The sequence below is a fragment of the Osmia bicornis genome, chromosome 16 (genome assembly GCF_907164935.1).
Source record: "Osmia bicornis bicornis chromosome 16, iOsmBic2.1, whole genome shotgun sequence".
Lineage (NCBI taxonomy): Eukaryota > Metazoa > Arthropoda > Insecta > Hymenoptera > Megachilidae > Osmia > Osmia bicornis.
Genome location: NC_060231.1, coordinates 6,536,612 through 6,556,067, shown reverse-complemented (window position 1 = coordinate 6,556,067; position 19,456 = coordinate 6,536,612). Strand labels below are relative to the sequence as shown.

General features: G+C 50.7%; 2 protein-coding genes and 1 pseudogene across 23 annotated transcripts in view; 2 read left to right on the top strand and 1 right to left on the bottom strand.

The window, feature by feature from the left end:
* The window catches only part of LOC114879140, an 81,782-nt gene that overhangs the window by 55,626 nt on the left and 6,700 nt on the right, over positions 1–19,456 (bottom strand). For 9 of the 22 annotated variants that reach the window (XM_046289226.1, XM_046289228.1, XM_046289231.1 and 6 more), the window contains exon 1: positions 208–795. The exons of 1 other annotated variant lie outside the window; for it this stretch is intronic. The gene's annotated coding sequence lies outside the window, so the exon portion shown is untranslated. Of the gene's footprint in view, positions 1–207; positions 799–2,597; positions 2,849–19,456 lie in introns of those variants that run through there. 12 more of the 22 variants (XM_046289219.1, XM_046289227.1, XM_046289224.1 and 9 more) reach the window with 5 other exon arrangements.
* On the top strand, positions 4,432–7,269 carry LOC114879156 (histone-lysine N-methyltransferase SETD1B). Its single transcript, XM_029193795.2, has 5 exons — positions 4,432–4,970; positions 6,235–6,418; positions 6,480–6,634; positions 6,693–6,812; positions 6,878–7,269. Exons 1-5 carry the CDS (start codon positions 4,951–4,953, stop codon positions 7,044–7,046), a joined length of 648 nt encoding a protein of 215 aa, XP_029049628.1. The 5' UTR covers positions 4,432–4,950; the 3' UTR covers positions 7,047–7,269.
* LOC114879143 lies at positions 13,198–18,456 on the top strand (annotated as a pseudogene).

Here is a 19,456-nt window from a genome sequence, read left to right as displayed (position 1 = left end):
CGGTTTACTGGTACGAGGGGAGTGCTGGCGATAAAGATCGAGCACTCTCAAGCGTGCATCGCGTCGAGGAGGGAAAAATACATAGTTAAAAACGATAGACTAGCGAAGCGACGTTATCGCGCTACTCGCTATCAGTTGATCTCCTCGTGTTCTGGCACGGTGAGGAGAATGAAAAAATCGCGCGTACATCTGTCAAAGGTTAATTACCAAACGGATGCGCAAGGTCGAAGCCGCTCTATCCTTCTCGTGGCATCGAAGAATAATCACAACCACTGAACACTGACCACTCCCGTTGCAACGTACGTTCTCGATGATGTTTCACCAGGAACGCGAACGAAAGGGCTCTGGGCTGATTGCGGGCGGTGAAACGTGGAAGGAATATTAAAAGGACCGCGAAAATCAAGGAACATCGCGGGAGGTATTAACGGAGAGGAGCGAAGAGGGAGATTGAAATGGAGGAAAAGAATGAAAGAAAGGGATAAGGAGGGTCTCGGTGGCGTCAACGATGACTCTGTGCCGACTGACTGCGAGTCGTTCGCGTAATGCACGTAGAGCGAGTGAAACAGAAGGTGGGGGATAGAAGGCGAGAAAGAGCAAGACACGGCTGTGGAATAACGAACAGAGAGAATGGATTCGAGGTAATCGCGAACGCGACGAGACTCGGGCTCGACTCAACTCGCGCGACGACGTCGGGAACGCTTCGATTCGCTCGCTGGCGAACCGACCTCTGGGTGCCAGCCAACGTGAAGCGGTGGCCGCGTTAACGCCGATAACGAGTTACAGGTACGCGGGTATTTACTTATGACGCATCGCCGTATCAGCAGAACCGCGGCACAGTGGCTCTCAAATGACTCGAACGGTCGGCGAATCGGTCGTCGAGTTATTCCAAAGGATAACGACCGATACGCGAGCCCTTGCCTCGAAAGAGAGACTACTCCCTCCCGACCTCGACACGATTACTCGCGATTCGCGCGTTTTCTCGAAATGTACGAATGAGCATGGTAATATCGCGTCCATATCCTTCTGAAAGGGTTAGAAATATAATATAATGCGTTTCGCAACTTTCACCAAAACGGTGAATCATAGAGAGAGTCGCAATTCTAATTAAATTCTATACAACATATTACTTTCATTTTCTAAAATTTACACATTCCTGCAAAAATTATTTTTCCAATTCGATAGGCTTAATGATTCCATCATTTCTGAGAAAACGCATCAATTATTCCGCCGTCGAAACTAGAGAGTCTCTTTTCCCATCCAGACTTCGAGACCGCTAAAAGGATCATAAATTCAGCGAGGTACTAAGACGAGCAGGTATACAAGATCGAAAATGTCTTCGGCTCGATACCTGCGAAAGAATATCGCGGCTATTTCCCGTCCCCCGAGATTTGACCTGATCCTCCGTACACCATCTGCCGCTTCCCACGCTCTCCCCCGAAAAATCCGTCCACTTTTCGGTCGGTCGCTTTCCAGGAACTCGAGGAAGCATCCCTGGGGGATGCTTACACGGCGTGTAAACAGGACGGTCGAGAACCTGGCTGTAGACACGAAGCAACTCGAACGAATCACATCCAAGGGAACGATGGAGTTTAAGCCTGGACGTTTGAATCAACCTTCTCCCTTCCCTCCGTACCCTCCGTACCCTCCTACCATTCCCGGCCCTCATCCTGTGTCCCACCGTCTCTCCCTCTCGCTTCTGATGAATGAATTCGACAAGGCGAAGCACCGGCCCGTGTCTTGCCTCTGCATCCGCCTATTTTGGTCCAGACGCACGCCCTTCGGCTTTCGTTAGGGGAGAAAATTATTTCGGTTCGAGGCGAGGCTGCTTTCCGGCCGCGTCGTCGCGCTTCTTATCGGGCCGGATTCCATTTTTCCCCCGGCTTATCTCGCCGGTGCAACCGGGTAAATCGAAAGCGACCAACGCGGCGGGCCGGGGTTACGGGAGGTCGCTGAAAAATTGTTGCACATATCGCGGCCGAGGTACGGCGAGAAACTAGACGCTGACAGCTGGAAACTGGTTTCGAGAGAACGCTCTTACGACCGAGAGAACCGAGCCGAGGCTGCGGCGTAAGGAATGGAAGAGAGAGAGAGAGATGCGAAGAGAAAGGATGAGAGGAAGAGAGAAAGGTACAGCGTACGGCGTCCATCGTGGTCGCAGCAACCGGAGAGCTGGTGGACCAGGAAACAAAGGAACTGGCAGACGCGACGCGATAAAGCGGAGGAAACTTCGGGAAAATAGCAAGAGTTTTCCTGGGTCTGGTTGAAACTCTGTAGAGATCGGTTCCGAGGAGAAACGATAACGCGACTCGATAGCCTGGAGGGAATAAAACTCGCCTGGATCGCGATCGTGATCGTGCACGCACGATCGAGCCCTATTGTACTCGGCCATTGTGATTCTCGTTCTCGGAAGGAGCAAACAGCCTGGTCGTGAATACGAAAAACCCAGCCGCATTCTACGGCCCTCCTTTTACCCTCTACCTGTACCTGGAATCTTTCGTCGACGGAGAAACGCGTGAAATTCCATCAAAAAGAAATTTAAATATCGGCTTTAAAATTAGCCGCGAATGTAACCGATCGGAAGTTACTAAGTTACTTACCATGATGAACCGCGAGTTGCACCACACGCGAGATGTAGGATCCGATAGATCTCTCCGTTCAAGGATGCGGCAACGAAAACGCGCGATCACTGTCAACTCGCGGATCCTTGGGAATCTTCACGCTCGTAGAGAATCGCGATCGGGTTGTAGTTCGCGGGCTGATGGAGAGATTCGGTAGCGAGATAAAACGTTTCGCGAGAAACACGGGAGCGTACCGGTGCGAGCACGCCGGGCCCGGACAGAACGAACGTCAGGCCGACGGCGATGCAACAAGTGACAGACAAGCTCCTCGACTCCGTTAGTTCCCTTCTCGGCTACCTCGGAGGATGGCGCTACCCGTCGGAGAAGCTGAGCGCGAACTTTGCTTCAATGATTTTCGATTCGCGCTCTTCTAATTTAAATTTGGTTGTTTCCGTATTGCAGAACGCGTTTTTAGAGAGGTTTCAGGGAGGAAATCTTGTATAGGGGCGGGTACCCGAGTCCCGGTTCGAGTGGAACTAAAAAATTCTTCCAGGATATTAATTTATTCGAGTACCCGTAAGTTCGGGATCTTGATGTCAATTTGAAAGACGAAATTTGATTCGGGACTTGAAAATCAATTCGGGTACCCGAATATCAACTAGAAACCCAAAATTCAATTCGGGTACCCGAATAAACTTATATGCTAGACAAATTTTCGGCCCTTACCCGATCATTACCCGATCCGAATTTTCGGGTACCCGAATATTAACTGAAGACCCAAAATTGAATCGGGGAATCCAAATATCAACTCGGGTACCCGAATATCAACTAGAAACCCAAAATTCATTTCGGGTACCCGAATATTAACTCGGGACCCGAACCTCAATTAGGGTACCCGAATAAATTTATGTGCTAGACAAACTTTCGAGTTCCTGCGCGACTTTACCCGATCATTACCCGACCCGAATTTTCGGGTACCCGCACACCCGTACTCATATTTTCCTTCCTAAAAAGCTTAATAATCCGAGCAGAGTTCGATCCAGTTTGAAAATCGATACAGTTCACGCGGGAAATAATTGAAAGAACACGAATTCGATTGGAAGGTAAATCGAAAGTCGTCAAGATCGTTTGGAAGACTGCCGGGAACGACCGAGAGGTGACAGCACGAGTTTATCGAGCGATTCACCAAGGGAACCGATTTCTAGAAAGGGATTTCCAATCGATCGAAGAAACCGCGGGTAACGCGGGGCTCGCGGTTCGAATCCTTTGTTAAATACCGCGATTCTTTTCCAAAGAATCAACCGGTTTCTTTCGCGACTACCGAGAGAGCTCAAGGCAACGCGCTCGAACGAGCTACTCGACACGCGAAACGTGCGCATTACCGCGCAACACCTCTTGACATTTGCACACGGAAGATCCTGAATATCTTTCCATGCGCGACCACTCGACGGAGCTTCGAACACGGCCGACCTGCATGGAATTGATTTTATCGGTAAACAAAACGATTCTCTTTCGCTCGCGATGGACGAACGCGGACGCATCGTCCAAGATACATATTTCTATATAAATGCCGTCACTCTTCCCCTTCGATCATTTTTCTTTCGATCCGACGTCGCGGAATTTCAAGGATAGATCTTTAGACTTTCCTTGGATCGTCGTGGAATCGACGAGCTAGGCCGATAGTTGACATTTCCAAAGGATTTCTGGAATAACGAAAAAAGACATCAGGGTGTCTGACATTCTTCGCTACACAACCAGCGAACTGGTCCGACGCCGTTTACTTTCACTGCTTACGCGCGATCTAACTACGTGTATAAAACACGATTCGCGCGTTCGTTTCGTCGGACGATCGGTGTTCCAGTCGGGCACGCGTGAACGTTCGCGAACAGGAAAATAAATCCGATGATTTCCCGCGGCTGGTCGCGTTTCGAAAGAAATCGTATCGTCGATAAGGTGGTATTCGTTATCGAGGATATCCCAGGGACGATCGTGTCACGAACAATGGCGTGGGTATCGCGCGTGGTTAACAATTTCCAGGTATCGCGAAGGATATATCAAAGTCTGGTGTAGGATAGGTGGATGGGTTCGGCCACGGGTGGTTTGCTGGCCGCGGAGTGAGAGCGAGAGAGTGATATATATATATAGAGAGAAGGGGAAACTCGACTCGGCACTCCAAAGTACACAGCCTCCGCGATTGCAGTGGTGTGCTTTCGGCTCCTTCTACGCCCGTTTCGATATTCATTCTTCGCGGCATCGCGACCGTGTCAACACTCGAGCGACGCGGCTTTCAACCATCCCGCACGTTGCACGAATCAAGAGGGCCAGCCTTTTACCTCCGTCGTTAACAACAGACCGACGCTCGTCCGAGGTCCACGGACATCCGACGCACGCCATGAAACTCGCACTATTCGCGTGAGTATCTTCAACCCTCGACGATTCGTTGAATTCGATCAACGCGGTCCGTCTCCCTGGTCCGCGCCGGATACTTTCCAACGTTTCGAGAGGAAAAACCGAATGCCCTGTGTTAGCGTCGCGAAACCAAGGCCGATCCCAGTATCCGGCACGATCGAAAGGCGTATTTGTTCGGTCGTACGTCAGAACCGGGTGCCGCGTGTCGCAACTGAGCCGTACGATCGCGACTCGCGAAAAGTTTCGCGCCGCGAAACGGTCGCGTTATGCAAACACAGGACACGTCGACCAGGAAACGGATTAGAAAACGAGATTCCGTATCGAAAACCGCGAAATTTCTTTGATTCGACGGAAATTCTTGATCGAAGGCAACCGCGAGAAATCTCTGACACAATCGGTGATTGCGGCCGTCGAAGCGAGGCGAGCCTACGGAATTGCGTCAGGAGGAGTTAGCACAAAGGAGTCGAGAAAGCGACGAAGAAAAATACGATTCTTCGGAGGATTCTTCCTTCGTCGATCGCGACGGAGAGGCGCGTTTTCGAAAGCGGATCGCACCGCGTTCTAAATTCGCCGTGGACGATTTTTCCGCGTTCGATCGAGGTTTCACCGGCCTTCGATTCCTCTTCGATGAAATACGAATTCGAATTCGCCTCGGCTAAGTTTTCGTGACATTTGTGAGCCGTCTCACGTATTCCGCGGCCAATCCCAGCGGGCAACGCGCGCGCCAGCCAAGCAGAGAAAGTGAGTTTCGTACGTGAATGTCACAGGTCAAAATCCATCTGGTAGTGTACACGGGGATCTACAACGACAAGCGTGCACAGCTCGCTGCACGCCGGTTTCTTCGTAACGATTCACCTCCGCTCCTCCTCCTCTCCCCCCGTTCCGGGAGGACGTTTCTCGTCCTCGGATTCTATTTTCGATCCTGGCGAAAGTTGCAGCGCAGCGCGGCCCCGAGTGTCCTGCGTTGCACTCGCGGTCCGCGGCTCTATGGAACCAGCCCGATTCCTTTCGAGGACAAATACTTCAATATCCCACCTGAATTTCGCCATACGCTCTGTACGAGGAACCTATCCCAACTTCCTCGACGGAGGAAGAGAGACACCGTCCGAGAGACTTCCTGTTCGCGAGCCATTATTCGGTCCGCCAGGCGGGAAAGCGTTTCCTTTGCATGCGCGGCCACCTTTCACCGTCGTTCGTCATCTTCCCTTTTTCCAGGCTCGCGAAAGCCCGTTACGTTTGCCGCGTAATATCGCTCCGCTCTTTGCAGATTGGTGGCCATCGGCTACCTGGTAGCCGTTGTCCGATCGGTGGAGGAGGAATACGATTACGAGGAAGAACCGGCCGCGCCGGTCACCCCGCCGCCAGCGAGATCCAACTCGCCTCGGCTCGGAGGTCTCTTGTCCTCGCGAGGACGAGTGAACGTCCCGAGGAAAACATCCGCAGCGGCAGCGGTAAGTTCGAGAAACGAGCCATCTCCGATGGAAGAAAAGATGAACCGATAATTTTCCGCAGACGCAGTCGACGACCGCGAAGGCGGTGGAGCCGGCCGTGGAAGCTGAAGAAGAGGCGGACGAAGAGTACGAGGAGAACCAAGAACAGGAAGAACAAACACCGACCACCACTACGGAGTCCTCCAAAAAGGTCCGCGGCGGTGTCAGACCCTTCAGGTACGTATCGATGTTCTTTATCCTTTTACGCAGGACGACGTTAAGATGTTTGCTTTAGGTCGAACCAAGACCTTTTGGCCGCGCTGAAGCGGAGGAGAGCACAGGTAGGACCCAGCAGCAGCAATCGAGACTCCTCGGCCACTCAATCGGCCACCGAGTCCACAACGGCAAAATCCAAGTAAATAACCGACCTTCTTTTCGTAAGCTGTAAAACTTCCTTCTGACCATTTTGTTCGTCCACAGGGGGGCCACGACCAGTCGCAACAAAAGCAACAACGGGGCGAGCGAATCGAAGTCGTCGGGACGCGGCAGGTTCGGGGCGACCCGAGGCAGCAAACCCGTCCAGGAGGAGGTCGAGGAGACCCAGCGGGATGAGGTCCAAGTAAAACCGAAGCCTTATCGTAGAGGATAAACGAGCGAACCTAAATTCATCTTTTTAATCGACGAATCGCGTTCGAAAAGCGACACCAGAGGGCGGGAAGACAGTAGCCGCCGAACGGACTGTGTACGAGCAAAAAAGATAAGCATTAGAACATTAGATCGAGTGTACATAGAAGAAGGCTGTCATTCACCGAATACTCAACGTACTTACTGTATAAATGTAAATTAATGCAATAAAATTCGTAATAAAAAAAAGAGAACACGGGGAGGTTGTAACCTTGACGAACGCAAAGATCGAAAAAATCACTTTCCTCCGAGGTATTTGCATACGGGAAGGTTGTGGGAGGCAGAGAAATTCCAGGAATGTCGAATGGGCGTGCTATCCATCTGCATTCTCCCGGGGAGGAGAAGACGTATTCGTACATTTCGACCCCAACGACCCCGACTCCGGCGTGGGTTTAGGCAGGGAAATAAGGGAAAAGAGGGAAGAAGAGAGGACTCGGCGAAAGGCTGAGTGGAAGAAGTAGGCAGCGAGAGGTAGGAAAGTGAGAGGTTGTATCTCGTCGGCCTTGAAGCGGTTGCGAGGAACATTTCACTCGCAAAGACCATCCGAGCCGAGTCGCGTCATCGGCCTGATAACGTACTGAAATAAAGAGAAGATGGCTCCGAACGTATCCTCCATCTCGCGACGCCTCCCGATGGCGCCTTAAAAGGAACCCTTTGTTCCTCGAGAAAGATTAGGAGTCGGAAACGGGTGTCCTCTGTTCACCACCGGTCATCCTTGACGCGGACGACATTCCGTCCCCGGAATCTCCCGCTTCTCCCCCCGCGTTCACCGTTTTAGGATCCTTTTCTATCCTCGCTACCGTCATTACGCGGTAAAGGTTACGACACGATTCTCTCCCCGAGCGATTTCTCGAGCCGCAATTACCCGGTGCCGATGTAGACGAGAAGCATCTACGTGACCCGCGGGCGGTGACTTTTAAAACAGCGACGAGTCGCGAAGCGAGCCACCGACCAGTCCTCCGGTGACCTTTTCGATAATGTCGCCGAGGCAAGCGAATGGCAGATGCAACGGTAATAACCTCTTCTCCGGGGCCCGAAAGTAACGTTCCTCTTCGGAGAGAATTGCGCAAACGAGCCGAGGAGCTGGTTCAAATTTTAGAAAGTTTCAAATCGTTGGTTTCGCCAGCTGTTTTTTTGGTAATTTTCATTCATTTTTTCGGCGAACCCTTCGAAACGACGTCGCGACGTTCTTACGAAACGAGGAAACGATTATGGAAACGCGAGTATCGTTTCTCGTTACACCGCAGAAAGTGTAACGTAACTGTAATTACGCACGTCGTTTAACCCTTTGACTGCGCGCTCCGAAAGGAAAGCGTCAGTTCTAAAATTAGAATCTTGTATTTTTCACATTGCTTGCTTCGTCTGTAATAATTTAGTTGATTAGTAGAATTTTCCTAACTTAATCCAAAGTTGAGAAATAAATGAAAGTATTGTTTCCTTGAATGAAAATTTATTCATAGATCTTCCTAAAACCAAATTATTTGAAAATAGAAAATTTTCTAATTAAATCTCAAATTATTCTTATCCTTCAATACCTTCAGTTTACTTGAAATTTCTACCAAAAGATTATTTCAAAAAAAAATCAGACTAAAATTCACATTTACGCCTTTCTCAATCAAAGGGTTACCGGGCTCGTAGAGTTCATCCTCCGGAAGAGATAACGAAAATCATTCTTCCCGAAAGCGGAACCGTAACTAATTTAAAAAGTTACCGCTCGTAATCCGCATCCGTGGATTTAATTAATCGGAATAGAACGGGCGTGAGTCTCGAATAACGAAGGATAGAAGAAAAAAATCGGTCGAAAATAAAACGAAGCATCAGCCGATGAGGAGGAAGAGGAAAGGACTTTCTCTCCGGAGCGCAGATCCTTATTCGCTTTCCCTGATATCGTATCCGTCCGTGTCCACGCGTCGTTTAAAAATAGCTCGAATAAAGAAACAAGAAACGGAGAGATTGATCGTTTTCATGGCGGATGCGACCACGAAGACCCCGACATGGCGCGGCGCGTCGGTGTGGACGGTGTTCGTATCAATGTTAAGGTCGTTCCATCCCCGATGGTAACGTAACGAAACGCGATGGAACCTCGAGATCGTCGATGCCCGATGTAGGTCAAGTTGACGTCCGGTTTTGCGAAACCGGAATGTCCGTCCGTTAAATATTTCCCTTAGAGCGTCGGTACCAGCTGCTCATCCTCCTGCCGAGACGTTACAATTTGCGTAATATCCACGATATCGTAGAAAATCGCGGGCGATACGCGCGAGTGCCTCTCCCGGACGCTTCACGGAACACCGATAACGAAGGAACAATGGGCGGTAAATGCGCGATCGGGAACGGCAAGTAAATCGGTTCCGCCTCCTCCTCGCTTCCTGCCCGCGTGAAACAGTATTTCTCGATGATTTAACGAGGCTCGAAGTCGTCGGAAGATAAAGGAACAAAGGTATTCGAACCGGTTAACCGATCGAACGGCGCGACTCGACGGGAGCTGAAATCGACAACGATGGGAGGTACTTTCCATGAAATTCCACGAGGCGCCTCTCGACAGGTTTCGTCATCGAGCGTACTCGATGAAATCGAAAACTATTTTTTTCGAGCGACGAGTTTTCTTTCGGGTGACTCGCGATCGGTAACCGATAGTGGAATTCGGTGAGTCTGATCGCGGTTCCGTCGAAACGCGAGCTAAACTTTCGAAGAGACTTTATTGTTTTCGAGAGCGAAAGTCATCGGCGATATTAACGCGTATCTTAGATTCCGGTTCTCGGCCGTCCTTAACATTGAACGGGTCGTGTTCGACCTTACGAGAGGATGTTTTGCAACTTTGAGATTTCACTTGGATACCCTGCATTCACACCGACCAATGGAAACGCCTCCGCTCCGACCCGTTAACGAACTCCGTTCCGTGTTTCCTCCGCACGAATCGTCAATAACGATCTCGATCACGTTTTACCGTATCCAGAGAAAGTGAACTTTGTGAAAACGAATACGAAGTAGACATTCGTCAACGACCACAGCCACGTAGGCTTTACAAAACTAAAAAACATTGTACAAAAGATCTGGAGAAGCTCAATGCAATGAGCCATTAGATCTACTGCTCAACTAGATAACTAAGTCTGTTGTTTATTACAGATTATATTATAATTTTATGTGTTTTAAATGCTGATGTAAATAAACAATTTAAAAAACAAAGTACCTGGAAGGTGAAGCCAAGCGGAGCGCGGCTCTCGGAAAGATGGGTTACCGCTCGAATAAAAAAAGAAAAATGACTTTTTTTTTTAATGGAAAACCAGAAAGAGACTACCAAAAACCCTTATTAAACACTGATTAAATAAACCATGTTAAAAAAAAAGTACTTGAAAAACCAGTAAGGTGAAGCGAAGTGGAGCGCGGATCTCGGAAAGATGGGTTACCGCTCGAATAAAAAAAAGAAAAATGACTTTTTTTTTTAATGGAACACCAGAAAGGGGTCACCAAAAACCCTAATTTAAAAAGAAGGACTTAGAATTCAATAAAATTTTCTCCCTTAAACCTTCATATCTAATAGACGCACCAAAAAGCGGCCCTTCTCTCTCTCCCTAATTAAAATAAAAAACCCTTAATCAAAGTAGAAAAAATTGCCTGTCTGTGTTTCTCCTTGTGCCATATTTCTCGATCAAGACCTGGCATCGAGTCAAATCGAATTCGATCGAGAATCGATGACACGAGGCCGGCCGGGTAAAATGCGACGCCGCGCCGCGACGCGTCAAATGCCACGTTAGTTTATCGTTCACATATATCTATGCTACCTAGAATGCGAACAACTCCGGAGAAAGTCAAACACGACGTTCGAATTCGACGTCGCGGCGTAAATACTTTACTCATCGAGAAGGCGCGTGGAGTTTTTGAACGGTGAATCAACGCCTCCTCCTGCTCGGAATTCCGATCCGAAAGTTCGAGGACGAATTTGCGTGTCGCGTGAACGTGAAACTCGGAAACGCCTCGATCGCCTTCGAACATGTTCCCGTACGATTCTTCAAAGAAACTCCTCCGACGGACGTCCCTCGAAAGTGTATCGAGAAATCGTGCGAATCGCGAAGGTCGATTGAAATGCAGCTCGAGTTCCGCGAAAGTGCAGTCAAGGTTCTTCAGGCTGTTCTCGCGTATTATCCCGTGCACGCGTGTTGTAAATCGCGCTCTGAAACGCGACGTCGAGATTCCATCTAGAAGTATCTTTGAAAGGCGATCTGCCTACGAATGGCGACAAAATGACCAAACAGAAAAACTAACTAATTGCAATCGCTGATACCGCACGAAAGAAAGAAAGAAAGAAAGAGCCTTCTCTCTCTGCGGGGAAGGTCGGTGCACGCGGGTAATTTCTGTTACTCGGTGCACCTGCGTTCACGGGCGCACAGTCAATGGCCGGCCGTATTTAGCCTTCGATTCGTACGCGCGGAAGGTCCGCGGTGCAGCGGGCGGCGGATATAGTAGACGCCGGGCTGAATGGTAATCGAGTACGGCTAATTCATCGTCCGTATAAGAGCGGGCAGAGGGATCGTACGGGTCACGCGCGGTCTTCCGTGCGACAGCTAGTCTGAACATCGGGGAACAAAAGGACATAGTTGAACCGATCTCGCGTCGCCGTTGCGCTATAATAAACGCGCAGCAAAACGCATTGTTCTCCGTCGTTTCGCGTGCTTGCCCGGCAAAGGGGCGCGCACGAGTGCTCTCCTTGTCGAGAGAAAGTCCCGTAGGTACCTACGTATACACGCGTACATAGAAGGAGCAGCTTCTGTGGGTGTATCGGGCGCCCGTATTCCTCGCTTGCTCCGAGCAGATATACAACCGTCAGATTATCCCGAGGATAATCGACGCCTAGGATTTCGTCACCGCCTCGGCTAAAGTCTCTCGAACAGCTACCGGATTAGACGATTCGTGCAACCGGAAGCGCGAACGGTCAATTGGCCAATCCGGGCGGATACGGGCCGCCACGCCGAGGTTTTTCTTTTCGAACCAGAAGGAAAATGGCAAACGAAGCTGGCAGTGGATCACGGATTACCGCGGCACGGGCTAACCTGGTCCTAATGGATCGACATTCTTCTTGCGCAACGAGACGTAAAGACCTTTAACGCGGTAACTACCTTCGAGTCGTCGACGCTGTGCCACGTCGAGAATAGGATCGTTTCTATAGCGTACGATTACGAAAGTCACGGTTTTACCAGGCCTTGACACCTAAGGTACGCTTCGAAAAAAGGCATCTTCTCACGATTCGGAGCGAGAGCGACGTGGATCGTGGCCGCGAAAGAAAAAGTGCCGGTTACGGCACTGTCGCTCCGTCGGAGGAGCGTCGTACATTTTCACCTCGTCTTCTTACGTACCATCCGCGAGACTCGTGAAAGCGAATCCACGGTCTCTCTGGAATCCGACGATCTCTTCGAAAGTCAATTGATAATCGGAATTTCGTCGAACGAAACGGGTAGGTGTTCGATTAGGATAAAATGAAAAGAAAACTGGATCAAACGAAGGAGAAGTTTTGCGGTGGAACGAACCGTTAAAACTAGGTGAACTCGGCTTCGGCGTTAACCGAACAAACGCTCGTGATCCGCGGAGCGGCGTATATCGGAGTCGAGTTTGACTACGTGGTGTCCAGTTTTCATGGGTTGGTGGGGTGTTCTCCAGGTGGCCGTGGTGGGTGGCGTATAAGTAGAGGCCTGCATTCGCCGCCGTTCTCATACCCTCACCACCGCGTCCTTCGGCCAACTCTTACTTTTACACCGTCAGCCTTTTTCCGCTTCTCTTTCTCTCCGGTACCACGTTCATCTCGGCGAACGGAGATCGCGACGTGGAAAAAGAAAGGTACCATACGCGAAACGCGGGTCCGTGGTTATCGAGAGAATTCGAGGGAGAATTAACGGGTGGTCGCCGCTGGAAGACGAGAAACGTGTCTCGAGGTGAAGGCCCACGATGATCGCGAGTGTCCGGTGACGATACGTGTTATTATCGTTCGCAGCACCGCGTCAAACTTCGACGACATTAACTATTCCTCGTGCGTGTTTCCGCGTCTCGAGGGCAGACCAGTTGCGGGGAACACTCTTCCGAGACAGGCAGAAGGGTACACGATCGCTGGATCGGCTGGAATCGCCGAAATGTGGCTGAAAGGCGCGCTCCTGTGAGTAGCAAAATTAACCCCGGGCCTTTTTCTCTTCGAGAAGTGATACCGATTTGTCCGCCGCTTAAGAAACCGCGACCGCGAGACAATTTTCTTCACGGTTCCCGTTCTTTCGTTCGTCGAGCAGGAAAAAAGAAAAGTGGCTCTCCTTGAACGAGAAGGATTGCGCGAATGGATTACGGTGTCGGCAAAAGTGTTGATCGCCGAATCCTCGAGAATCGCGGAGGAAGCTTCCTCGCTCTCTCCCGTAACCTAATCGAGAAAATCTCACACGTCGACGGATCTAAAACGCTGGAAACTCGCATCACTTTCGTAATTACCGCCTCTTCTCCGAGGAACACGCCGACGCGACGCTGTTTCCCTGGCCACTTTGAATCTTTGCGCAACTCGACGAAACTGGTTAAATAGAAAGTTTTCTCGGTTACGCGCCGGCGGGGTTTGCGAAGCTGCCGTTTAACGCGTTTATTCCGAAAAATATTTACCGATTTGCAATAAGCTTTCACGGTAATGTTGTGGGTTACGTAAGGCGCGTGTCTCGTGCCACCGGAGATACCCACCTACCTCCGTGCACGCTTACGTAGATACTCGTGTTTGCAAGAGCGAAACAGCTTTCTCCATATGGTATCGTGATAAATTCCTTCGTTGTGCTTGCGTCCCGTGCACAGCCTTCGAATCCTCTTAGAACGAATACCGAAGCGATCCTCTTCGGTGCTCGGTCCGTTGCTAACCGATTCGCCAGCCTCCTCGCCATTTTCCCCACGCGAGAAGATGAGATACCTACGCGCCACGAACAGGACCTACGCGTATCGTTCCTTTCGATCGCGGTTCGCAAATGTCGCGAAACCCTCGTCGAGACTTTCTATTAGACAGGAACGCGTCGAATCGGTCGGGGGATAGAAAAAAGATCTTTCGCGGGGACTAGTTTAGCGAGAAACGAGAAGCCCTTGGCGTACGCTCGAATTTTCCAAGCGGATCTCCTTCGCAGAGGTAATCGATCGTTACCGATCGACCTTGCGGATGCACGCCACGAAATCGACTCTCGTCGAGTTCCCCCACCCTCTGGTTAAATCGAACCGTTTTGACGAATTTCATCGGACAACCTTCGGTTTAAGGAGGACGAGGTCGCGATCGCGTTTCGAAGTACCTTACCGGACGGCCTTCGATGTTTCGTCGGTTCGAGAACGAAACTGGTCATTTCTCGAGGGCGGTGGTGCTATTTGAAATTCCCGCCGCGGGTCCGGAGCGAGCTTATCCGGTATTAAGGATCGAATCGAGCGGGTTCGAGGAGAACTGGCCAGCTTGGCCGACTGCAGCTTCCAACTCACCCGGCCGGACGGAAACTTTCACCGCGTCGCGTATTTTCCAAGGCGATCGGCGAGAGATTTCATCGATGATCCTAATAAAATGTTCGTCTTGTTATTTCCCTCGTTTAGGATATCTTGCGTCATCGCGTGCACGCTCGCGGACGACGAGTCTCGAGGCGGAGCCGTATCGGTCGCAGGTACAGTATCATCGTATTTCTTACAAAACATCGTTTCTCGTGCTTTCGCAAACGAAACCGGTTGTTCGTAGAATTCGTTACGTCGCACAAATTACCGGAGGACGTGGCACGACCGCTCGATCAGGACGAAGAGGACGACGACGTGGTGGATGTCGAGAGGAAAGTAGTCGGCAAGGATGGGAAAAACGCGAAGAAAGTCGTGACGAAGTTCGAAAGCTTCGATAAAAAGCTCCTCGAACCGGTCAGACGGTTCGATTTCGGCGACGAGGACAAAGGGAACACCGCGAAGAGGCAGGTCCGCGTCGAGTTGGAGAACTTTGGGGACACGGGAGTCCTTCAGGAGGATGGAATTCGAAGAACGGACGCGTTCAGATCGCGAGTGGACGATCAGAGGGATTCCGTGATCCCCGGTGTTCGCGTCAGGTGAGAGAAGTTTACCTTTTTAACACTGGAACTACCGAACCAGTCGAAATGACTGGTTTCAAGTTTTTTATTTTAATTTATAAAGATCGAGGAATTTTTCTCGAGATTAAGAATGAATGTGTATTTTTAATTATGTTTCGTTTAGTTCTCTATATTATTTTCAATTTAAAAATAAATGTGCATCATTTCTACACAAATACTTTCAAATAAATTCATTTTTATTCAATATAATTATCTCGATATTTAATTAATTAATAATCAGTCGTTCAATGATTGGAATAATTAAATGCATTTTGTCCCATTTTGCCGAAATAATATCAAGCGTCGATAGTTCTAAAGTTCTAATAGATTTACCATGAGATTCTCTGATTTAAGTAACGAGTATCCGACCACCATGCTGCCGATTCTGACCACACCGCGAGAGACGAGCGGTTTCGACTTCGTCCCGGTGAACATAATCCGCAACGACGGCAAAGAGACGTCCTTTCGCGAGAGAAATTTCGGCGACTTCAGCGACGTCAGTTTAGTTCCCGCCGGCACCAATTCCCGTATCCAGGTAGGCGATATATACAGAGTACCTCGTTTAAAATTCAACCAAATCACTTGAGATTCTTCGATTATTTTCTCGTGAATAGGTAAAAAAGGGACCGAACGGGAAGGACTACGAATACGAGTACGTATATTATTACTATGACGAGGAGGATGAAAATAAGGCGGGTACAGCGGACTCGGCCGTCACCAATTCTTACGACGTTCCTTCTAGAAGCACGTCCGCGCCTAGGCGCGGCAGTTCGTCCAGCAACAGAAACAAGTACAGTAGCGGGGAGAGATCGAGCACCGTGGAGCCGGCTAGCAACGAAGTGATTCCGAACAGAAACGGTAACGGAAGCGGAAACGGAAACAGAGGGAGACAATTGGCCGAAACCGAAGACGTGTCCGAGGAAAGATTGCCGACCAACACCAGGTTTCCACCGAGGTGCGTATCCGAACCGAAGCTACGGTTTCACCTACCTTCTGCCCCTCGCGCACTTCTATTCGAGTAATAGCGACGAATCCGTACGACGACAGATCGCGGTCGAATCACAACACCGCCACGGCCACTACAGAACCCTCCCGGAGCCGGGGCAATCGCCCGAGACCTGGCTTGGACCTGGTCGACTCCAGCAGCTTCCGCACGCATCAAGAGGGCCCGGAATTCCCTCAAGTGTTACCTAAAGGACCGGTCAGGTTCCTAGGAGTCACGCCGAACGAGGAGAGCGAGGAAAGGACGAGTGCCAGAGGACGCAGACCTCAGAGAGTCCAGGAGCCCGCGCCTGTTGAAGAGGTCGTCGAGGATGTGCCCGCACCCACGACCGTCAGGAGACGACCAGTCGCCTCCGAGGTAAGTACTTTTACTCTACTTACGAAACGCGGATTTTTACCAAGTTTCTTTTCAGCTGGACGAATCGAACAGGAGCCAACCTCTGCGATCTAGCGAGGCGAACGATGAGAAGGAAGAAGAAAGCTTGCCTATTACCGAAAAACAAACGTCGAAGGAGAAGCAGACGTCCTCCGAGAAAGAAGAGTACGAAGAAACGGATTCTTCCTCGGTTTCCCCGAGCACGCCCGCTTCCATCGCTACCGAGACTCCGACCACCGAGTATCCTTCTTCCTCCATGGACAAAGTCGCTTTGGATTTGTACGCCTTCGTGCAACAAGGTCAGAATAATCTCGTGGACGCGTCCAGTAGCGAGCCTAGCGCAGATTCCTCCTCCGATGGAACCACGCTGTCGAACGAGGAAGCCGATACCACTGATCTAACGGCTGTCACCGATCAATCGGCCACCACGATCGCTAATCTCGAATTAACGACCACCGTGCTTCCGACGTCGACGCCGGAACTGACCACCACCGTGGCAAGTACCACGAGTACTACGACCACTACTACAACTACGACGACCACAACGACGGAACCGCCTACTACTACCACCAGTCAGTCAACGATCGGAAGAGGGAAGTTCCGGAGACCCGGTATCGGAGGAGCCGCGGCTCCGCGAAATCGGTTCAAGTCGAATGGAAGCGGCAGCACGACGACCACCGAGGCCCCCGCGGAACCGACGCAGCGGACCCGGGTACGATTCGGTAGCAACGGATCCAATGGAAACGGTGGATTCAAGAGGAACCGACCCGGGCATAAACAGCCCGTCGAAGAGGACGCGGTGCAGAAAGAGAGCACCAGTTCCGTTCACGCGGAACGACCCTCGGGGAATAACAATCGGAATCGATTTCGCGGTTCGGGGGGCACGAGATCCATCGGGTCGACGACCACCCCCGCTCCGTCCAACGGCGCCGGGTCGACAGCCTCGGGACCGAGCGGAGTATCCCGGCCGTCGTTCAATAAGTTGAATATCAACAGACGAAGAGGAAGACCTACCACCACGGCGCCCAATACCAGCGAGGAGAGTCAAGAAACGGGTAAGGAAACCGCGCAGGAAGCCGTCACAGCGCCGTCCAAGTCCACCGTCCGTGCGAGACTTCCGACAACCGGAGCGAGACCGGTGATCAAACACGGGGCTCGAGTGAATCTGAGACAGAAACCGGGTCAATCGACCACGACCACCAGCACGACACCGGCCGCCGTGGAGAATCCGGAGGAATCGTCGGTCGAGGAGCCAGCCGGAGAAGGGACCGAAGAAGAAACTCACGAGGTAAGAGAATAGATGAGTTTTTTTCAAGAAAACGATTCTATGGCTGTATACGTGCGCGACAGATCGTTCGTCATAGTTGCCTGCTCGGTTCGGATTCGCTTTCACTAAATGGCCTTTCACAAAATGTCACGAACGACACTCGGTCAGGCATGCCTCGACTCTCGACCGCTTTTCGTCTTTACGCCGCTCACGAACACGCGAGATCCGTAATCATCTCGTTAAATAAATCTGACTTTTTCTCGTCCAGGCACCGGCCGAGACTAGCCCGACGCCAGCCCGCTCGACCACCGTCAATCCGTTGAACAAGTTGCGCAATCGGAACCGACTACAGGTGCATCCGAAAACAACTACGAGGTCCCCGGTACCCGCGGTGTCCAGAAGATCGCCGTTGTTGCCCCGTCGCAAAGTGACCGAGCCGCCCGTTGCTCAGACCAGCAGCCAAGAGGAGGCTGTGTCCGAGGAGGTCGACGTTTCCGGCGAAACGGAACCGACCGAGCCGACATCCGGCGAGACCAGCACCGCCGCGAGCACGAAACACGAGGAGACCAGAGGTCTCGGGGGACTTTTAGCACCCAGGCGCAGGATAACGCCGCGACGTCCTGGACAAATCATTTCTCGGGAATAAACAGCGAGACTCGTCGCGAAGGCGAACGCAAACGCGAACTCGGTGCTCGAGGATAACCAAGTAGTACTTACATACCTCCCTTTATCCGTCGAGCCGCTTCGATTCCTTGTCCTAACGAGAACCAAAACGATCAAATCGGTCGAACAACATCGAACAAGTGTGATCGAAATCGTTCGATGATAGGGGTGTGCGGGTACCCGAGTCTCGGGTCGGGTAGGGACGGGTAACGATTACACCGAAAATTTGTCGAGATTCGCAATTCGGATCCTGAAATCACGGGTACCCGACATGAATTTTCGGGTACCCGAGTCTCGGGTCGGGTAGAACGGGTAATGATCGGGTAGGATAGGGCGATACTGTCGAGACTCGAATCCCAATTTGAGTTTAAAAATCACGGGTACCCGAGTCTCGGGTCGGGTAGAACGGGTAATGATAGAATCGGGTCGGGCGATACCCCCAAAAATTGTCGAGATTTAAAACTCAATTCGAGTCCTGAAAACACGAGTATCCGACCCGAATATCCTCGGGTACCCGCACACCCTTATTCGATACCTTTTTCTCATAGTCATAGTTTGAAAATTCGACGAGATCGAGCTCGAAAGTAGCGAAACGAGTCGTTCTTTGTTCCTGAATGTTCATGCTCGAACACTACCACTTTAATGCTCGGACTATTAGTTATAATCTAGTTTCTCGAAATTGAACAAACTACTTTGATACACGATCGAATTACAGGCTATATTCTTTGAGAGATTCGTTTACCAAAAGGATATCGTTCGGGCGCGACGAGAGCGAACAATCGAGACGATAAAAGACGAGCAAATGCGTTGTAACATTTGAAAAATCATATCGCAGGGAAACGTGCGAACCTCGCCTAACCAAGTGGATGTACATAGTGAAATTAACTCCCGCATCTTTTCAACCGTATCCTGATGCGACCGCGGTATCAGCATTGAGAACGACAATAGGATTCGCCAAGGATTTATTTAATAAAATCTGGAGA

Excerpts from the sequence above, each read along its gene's own strand:
- LOC114879156 (XM_029193795.2), top strand. The coding sequence starts at position 4,951 with ATGAAACTCGCACTATTCGC. Across the intron at positions 4,971-6,234 it reads ATGAAACTCGCACTATTCGC|ATTGGTGGCCATCGGCTACC; the intron begins GTGAGTATCTTC and ends CGCTCTTTGCAG. Across the intron at positions 6,813-6,877 it reads TCCACAACGGCAAAATCCAA|GGGGGCCACGACCAGTCGCA; the intron begins GTAAATAACCGA and ends GTTCGTCCACAG.